We start from the raw sequence: 7,307 nt of genomic DNA on the forward strand, positions 1-7,307 counted from the left end.
CTTGATACTCACTAGGGCCAAATAATATCATAAGTTTAAGTTTAACAATGAAAATCTATAACAGGCAACAGTTTACAACTAGGCATATAAGTCATATTCTTGCTAAGATTCTGATTAATCAATTACTTCAGTCACAATTATCAATTCCTTTCGAGTTATGGAAAAAAAAGCGATTCTAATAGTTAACACTCTCAGGCAAAGCTATACAAGCATGCGCAAATATGCCGAGGCGACGGCCCGATCCAACAGAAATAAATTGTGCACTTGTCGAGGGTCGACGGCGCACCTATAGATGCATCTATTCATACCGAGGCGATCGGCCCGATCCACAAATAAGTAGGAATATCAAGTATACACACAAGGCACATCAATAGTCATAAATGCCAAGCAAGACTTCAACAATTATACAAGTACGTTCTTATTCCCTTTTTAAATCTCTAGCACACCCTAGGTGTTCATAGTAACAAGATAATAAAGAGAGTCATGTAAAATAAGCATGATGTGGGTCCTAAGCTTACCGGACCATCAACATAGTAGTAGCTACGCACGGACTCTCGTCACCAAGCGCGTGCGTAGCCCCCGCATTTAGCAATAATTACTCAATTATTAATCCTATGGGGACAGTTCCCCCTCACAAGGTTAGAAAGGAGACTCACCTCGCTCCAAAGCGCGCTCCCAAATATCAAGAACAAGCCCCAGCTCTTAATTCGAAGCCGAACGATCGCAACTAGTTAAAATAGGTAAGAACTAGTCAATAAAGGCTTAAAAGGCCAAATTCTAACTATTTAAGTAATTTCCCAACCTTTCCCACAAGTTTCCTAAATTCCGACCCCGGGCCCACGCGCCCGGATTCCGATATTTTTCGAAGGAAATTGTTCTCTACAACCTAAGGATCAATAATATATGATTTCTAGTCCATTTCATAACAAATTCCATGCTTAAATCTTAGTTTTGCTAAAACCCTAGGTCTAGCTCTAACCCTTGATTTTTACCAAATTTTAGTGTTTAATCTACCTAATGTTCATGTAATTTAACTTATAATGGAGGGAGATTACTTACCTTGCAATAATATGTTGAAACCCTCTCTTTGGAACCACCAAAATCGCCCAAGTGAGGAGTAAGGTATGGGGGAAATGACTTTGAACTCGGATTAAATGCATATACTGCCTTCCAGCGATTTCTGCTTCTGCGGCTAGAGGACCGCATCTGCGGTCCCGCACCTGCAGAAAGGTGGCCGCATCTGCGGAAGTGGGCGAGGGAGGGTTGGACCGCTTCTGCGGTCTAACGCCCGCACATGCGGAACCGCTCCTGCGGTTACCTAGCCGCTTCTGCGGCTTGGGCCTTGAATAGCTGGACCGCATTTGCAGTCTGGGGATCGCATAAGCGGGACCGCTTCTGCGGTCCCTGGGCCGCTTCTGCGGCTTTCCCTGGGCCTCCCCCTTTTCGCATCTGCGATGACATGACCGCATTTGCGGTCCCGCTTCTGCGGTTCAAGAACCGCAGATGCGGTTATGACAGAAGCAACAACCTCCAACCCTTTCTAAGTTTTCTACTTCGCTCGAACCTCGTTTGTTTGGCGCTCGGGGCTCCCGAGTCCCTCCCGAACATACCGACAAGTCTAAAATCACGAGGCGGGCCTACTCGAACCCTCGTAACTCCCAAAACAACGCTAAATCTTAGAATCACCCCCTAAAACCAAATGAATCAAACTATTGAATCCTTAAGTTCTTAATTCTCCTCTAACGGGTCAAAACACCCTTAAACTACTCGGATTGACACCAAATTTTACGGGCAAGTCTTAAATGACATTACGGACCTGTACCAAGCTTCAGAACCAAAATCCGAGCCCGATACCTAGGGAATCAATGATTTCTTAGTTTCTTTAATTCTTTAAAGCTTCAATTAAACAATTTCGGATAAAAATTCATTACTCGAGCTAGGGACCTCGAAATTCGATTCCGGGCATACGCCCAGGTCCCATATTTTCCCTCGGACCCTCAAAAATTGTCAAATCAAAATTCTGGGTCTGTTTTCTCAAAATGTTGACCGAAGTCAAACTTGGTCTTTTAAGAAAATCTTAAAGAAGCAATCGAGCATATTTTTCTCTAAACCTTTCCAATTTCCGAACCACTCGCCCCCGCAAGTCGTGAATTAGTTGAAGCAAGTACGGAATCGGGTCGTTACAGAAGATCGAGAATTAGGTCGATCAATGATGAAGAACTGATGAGGAAGAAAGTTCTCGAAAGAGAATTTTATAGAGAGCAAATGAACTGAATTGTTCTCATTGATTGTTTCGATCAATACAATGCTATACACTGTATATATACACTGCTAAAACTAATCAAGCTTACTTCTCCACTAACTATATAACCACTAATCCAATAATTAGTTATAACTAATTGTCCAACTAATTACTTAGTCACGTGACTGTCATGTGACACTACTCTCTTCAATACTCCCCCTCAAGCTAGGTGGTGCAAATAGATTGAGCACTCCTAGCTTGCTCATCAAGTACTCGTGTTGTGATCTTCCTAGTACCTATGTGAATAAGTTTGCTTCTTGATCCTTTGACATTACATACTTTATCTTGACAATTCCTTGTTGTATCTTCTCTCTTATGAAGTGCAGGTCTATCTCTATGTGCTTTGTACGTTCGTGAAATATGGGATTCAAAGCAATTTGAATTGCTGCTTTACTGTCACAATGCAGCTCCACTGGTAGCTCAACTTCTGCTCCTAGTTCTTTACAAAGTCCTGTCAATTTCTGCAACTCCTGCTGCCATGCTTCTATATTAGCCTCTGTTGAACTCATTGATATTGTGCATTGCTTCTTGGACTTCCATGACACTAATGAACCTCCCAATTTCATCACATAACCTGTTACAGATCTCCTGGAGACTGGGCATGATGCCCAATCTGCATCATAGAATGCTGTCAACTTAGTAGACTGTTCAGAGCTCATTAATTAACAACCCTAAACCTGGAGCTCCTTTGATATATCTGACAACCCTTATAGCTGCTCCATATGAGACTTCTTTGGACAATGCATGAATTGGCTCAGTACATGAACTGCATAGCATATGTCTGTTCGAGTCATGGTGAGGTACAACAGCTTTCCTACTAGTCTCTGATAGGGACCTGGATCTCCCAACTTCTCATCTTCTTTAGAGTTCACACATTGATCATATTCTACAGTTGTGAACCTTTGATTACACTCCATTGGTGTAGTCACTGGTTATGACCCTGACAGTCTAAGATCAGTAATAAGTTCTACAGCAAATTTCCTTTGATTCATTAATATTCCCTTCTTGGATCTTGCTATCTCTAGTCCAAGAAAGAACTTCAATTCCCCTAGGTCCTTGATCTTGAAATTACTTTGCAACATACTTTTGACCTCAGAAACTAACCCTTGATCATTCCCAGTAATTAGAAGGTCATCAACATACACCAGTACAATTACTAGCTTTGTCCCTTGCTTCTTTGTGAATAAGGAATAATTAAAATGACTCTGCACAAAACCTGAGTTGATCAATGCCTCAGTCAGTTTTAGATTCCATTGTCTTGAGGCCTGCTTTAGGCCATATAGGGATTTATGCAGCCTACACGCTTTCTCCCCCTGGCTGGGAAATCCCTGTGGCAAACACATATAGATTTCATCAGTAAGGTCTCCTTGTAAAAAAGCAGTATACACATCCATCTGATATAGATTCCACTTGTTAGCAGCAGCTAAAGCTATGACTACTCTTACTGTCACCATCTTGACTAAACGGGGAAAATGTTTCCTGATAGTCTAGACCTTCTATTTGATTATATCCTTTAGCAACTAGTCGGGCCTTGTATCTTTCAACCTCCCCATTAGCTTTGTACTTGGTCTTGAACACCCACTTATATCCAATAGGGGTCTTCCCTGCTGGTAGGTCAACCAAGCTCCAGGTTCCATTATCCTCGAGTGCCTTCAGTTCTTGATTCATGGCCTCCATCCATTTGGAATCTGATGCAGCTTCTTCATAATTCATATGCTCTCTTGTACTGGTGATTTTGCACAGGTAGGCTTGGAACTTAGGAGATAGTCTGGTATGTGTCAAGTAGTTATGCATTGGATATTTGCAATCTTGCTGGCCTTCTGACCTCATGAGGGAGCCATTGCAGATATAGTCTTCCATCCACAAAGGTTCCTTAGCAGTTCTGGATGACTTTCTCAGCTGGTATCCATTATGATCAGATATCTCTTGTTCTGGAGAAATAGGCTGCTAATGTTGTATGTCTTCAAGAGACCAAGAGTCTAGTGATGGAATTTGCATGTCTTCACCATGATTATCTGCATCTGCATGGATTGAAGTGTCATCTGGTTGTGTAGTTTGGTCTAGACCATTTGCACCCTGAAGTGAACCTGCATCATCAGTGACTGGAAAGTCCAGTACACCATTAGGGAATAACTGCAATTTTCCTTCCTTGAGCAATTGAAATGGAAAAACATGCTCCATGAATTTGACATCCCTGCTTACAAAAAAGGAATTGGTTAAGATATTATATAGTTTGTACCCCTTCTGGGATGATGAGTACCCCATTAGGGCAGCTCCAATTGATCTAGTTGCAAGTTTGTCTTCTTCCCCTACTGATTTAGCAAAGCATAAACAACCAATGTTCCTCATATGCTGTAAAGATGGCACTCTTCCATACACTATATCAAAAGATGATTTGCCTGATAATACTGATAAGGCAACCTATTTATGACATAGACAGTTGCTTGCACACATTCCCCCTAGAACTTCAGAGGCAAGAAACCCTGCAGCCTAATGGCTCTAGCCACTTCTAATATATGTCTATGCTTCCTCTCCACTACTCCATTTTGCTGTGGAGTGTGAACACAAGAGCTTTGATGAAGCATTCCATAAGACTGAAATAAACTATTGCATTCAGAATTAAAAAACTCAGATCCATTATCACTTCTCAATATTTTCACAGTCACATCAAATTGAGTCTTTATTAATGCTAAAAACTATTTTAAGCACACGACTACATCACTTTTAAGCCTCGGTAAGTAAATCCAAGTCATTCTACTGCAGTCATCCACTATATTAAGAAAGAATCTATGTCCACTATGAGTTTGTACTCTATATGGACCCCAAACATCTACATGAATCATTTGAAAAGGTTTATCTGATCTACTTATACTCTTAGGGAAAGGCAATCTGCCTTGTCTAGCCAAAGGACAAATTATACATTCCTTTATTCCATCTCTATTGTACTTAAACTTCAAGTTTGGAATCTGCTTTACTACTCTTTCTGGGGCATGTCCAAGCCTTCCATGCCATATTCTCAAATCTTCCTCCTGTATAGAATGATCTTGAACTTGTACATTTGCAGCTTTAGCTTTCAGTTTCTGATGCTGCAACTTGTACAAGCCTTCTAACTCCTTACCAATTCCCTTCACCTTCCCACTGTGAAAGTCCTGCATTATCCAAAAATCAGGATAAAAGGAAACAAAGCATCTCAAGTCTCTTGTAAGTTTGGACACAGACAGCAGATTATATTTAAAACTAGGAACATGTAGGACATTCTTAACAATACAGTTCTCACCAATTTTACTTTCTCCAGTACACTCAACATCAAGAGAGGTTCCATCAGGTAAATATACCTTTGGTGCATTTCCTAGAATCTTATTGTTTATTTTGTCAAGTAGCTCTTTAATGTGAACCATATGATTGGTCGCACCAGAATCCACTATCCACTTTTCACTATTAATATCTTCATTGGTAATAAAGGTCTTAGTTGTACCTGCAAAACCTGAATTTTCACCTGTGTCCTTGTTGATCAGCTTAAATATTTGATCATATTGTTCTTGTGTAAGTGTAATTGGATTTCCCTGTGCTGGACTTGCAGTAGATGCATTCATCACTTGTTGTCCCTCATGTGAAGTTGCAGTAGTAAACTGCTTTGTTATTGCCTGCTGACCTTCATGTGTTGTTGCATTAGCCATAGGTTTTTGAGGAAAACCTGCTGCTCTCTTTCTTGTTTTAAAATCAGTTGGATATCCATGCAACTTGTAACAATTTTCTCTTGTATATCCTTTGTAGTTACAATAGTCATAAAATAATTTCCTCTCCTAGGCTTATAATTGTTTCCTGAATTTGTTCCTTTGTTTGTGAATAATGTTGTACCATCTCCTATGTCTACAGACTGAGAAAATTTTCCCAAGGCTCTTTGGCTTTCTTCAGAAACTACCATGGAATAGGCCTTGTTTACTGAAGGAACTGGGCTCATCATCAAAATTTGACTCCTAGGTTGACTATATATCTCATTTAACCCCATTAGAAATTGTAAAAGCCTTTGATACTCAAAATGCTCAGAATAACTTTTGGATTCTGGGCAGTCACACCCAGGGCAAGGCATTAATGCATCATATTCTTCCCAGAGATCTATCAGTTTTAAAAAATAAGCAGACACTGAGGAAATCCCCTGCGACAGAGTAGCAATCTCCTTGTGCAAATAGAAAATACGAGATCCATCTACCTTATCAAATTTATCCTTCAAATCAGTCCAAACTTTGTGAGCACTCGATTTATACACAATTCCACTAAGTAGTTCACTACTTACTGCATTCATGATCCATGACAGGACTATCGCATTGCATTTCTCCCAAAGCTCATGTAAGGATCGATCAAATTTATCTTTAGTACAATGACCGTCAACAAATCCTAGCTTACTTTTACCGATTAGACCTATTTTCATAGATCTGCTCCACAACACATAATTTTCAGATCCAGTCAGTTGAATAGAGATCAAGGAACTACCTGGAGTGTCACAAGGCTGTAAATACAGAGGATGATGATGATCTATGGTTATTCCAGCGCTCGTTCCAGTAGCAGTAGAATTATCTTCTCCAATCGCCATGGTTAGCAAGTTCAGTTGAATTACTCTTTGATTCAACGAATTACAGGTTCACCAGTAGCAAATTAAAAAAAAAATTGTTAGGTCAACTGATCAATAAAAGTTCGAGCGATCAGCAACCTTAGATTGATCTGTAAAACTGAGAGAATCAATCACAGTGAGCATGCATCTAGCTCCCGTGCTCTGATACCATGATGAAGATCGAGAATTAGGTCGATCAATGATGAAGAACTGATGAGGAAGAAAGTTCTAGAAAGAGAATTTCATAGAGAGCAAATGAACTGAATTGTTCTCATTGATTGTTTCGATCAATATAATGCTACATACTATATATATATATATATATATATATATATATATATATATATATATATATATATATATATATATATATACNATGACATTACGGACCTGTAC

The 7,307-nt window shown here is 39.8% G+C and overlaps 1 protein-coding gene across 1 annotated transcript; it reads right to left on the bottom strand.

Moving 5' to 3' along the window:
• Positions 1-3,715: 3,715 nt before the first annotated feature.
• LOC109239666 lies at positions 3,716-6,893 on the bottom strand. The gene is made up of 7 exons (XM_019406251.1): positions 6,161-6,893; positions 5,638-6,068; positions 5,113-5,451; positions 4,785-4,896; positions 4,563-4,701; positions 4,309-4,496; positions 3,716-4,233 (listed from the first exon to the last, which is right to left on the bottom strand). Exons 1-7 carry the CDS (start codon positions 6,891-6,893, stop codon positions 3,716-3,718), a joined length of 2,460 nt encoding a protein of 819 aa, XP_019261796.1.
• Between the last annotated feature and the right edge of the window lie 414 nt (positions 6,894-7,307).

This window comes from Nicotiana attenuata, unplaced genomic scaffold (genome assembly GCF_001879085.1).
Source record: "Nicotiana attenuata strain UT unplaced genomic scaffold, NIATTr2, whole genome shotgun sequence".
NCBI classification, from domain to species: domain Eukaryota; kingdom Viridiplantae; phylum Streptophyta; class Magnoliopsida; order Solanales; family Solanaceae; genus Nicotiana; species Nicotiana attenuata.

Bases quoted from the DNA above. Each gene is read 5' to 3' on its own strand.
- LOC109239666 (XM_019406251.1), bottom strand. From the start codon at position 6,893: ATGGCGATTGGAGAAGATAATTCTACTGCTACTGGAACGAGCGCTGGA. The intron at 6,069-6,160 runs GTACAACATTAT...GTAACTACAAAG, and splicing joins GTCTGTAGACATAGGAGATG to GATATACAAGAGAAAATTGT. The intron at 5,452-5,637 runs GTATATTTACCT...TGGATAATGCAG, and splicing joins TTCTAGGAAATGCACCAAAG to GACTTTCACAGTGGGAAGGT.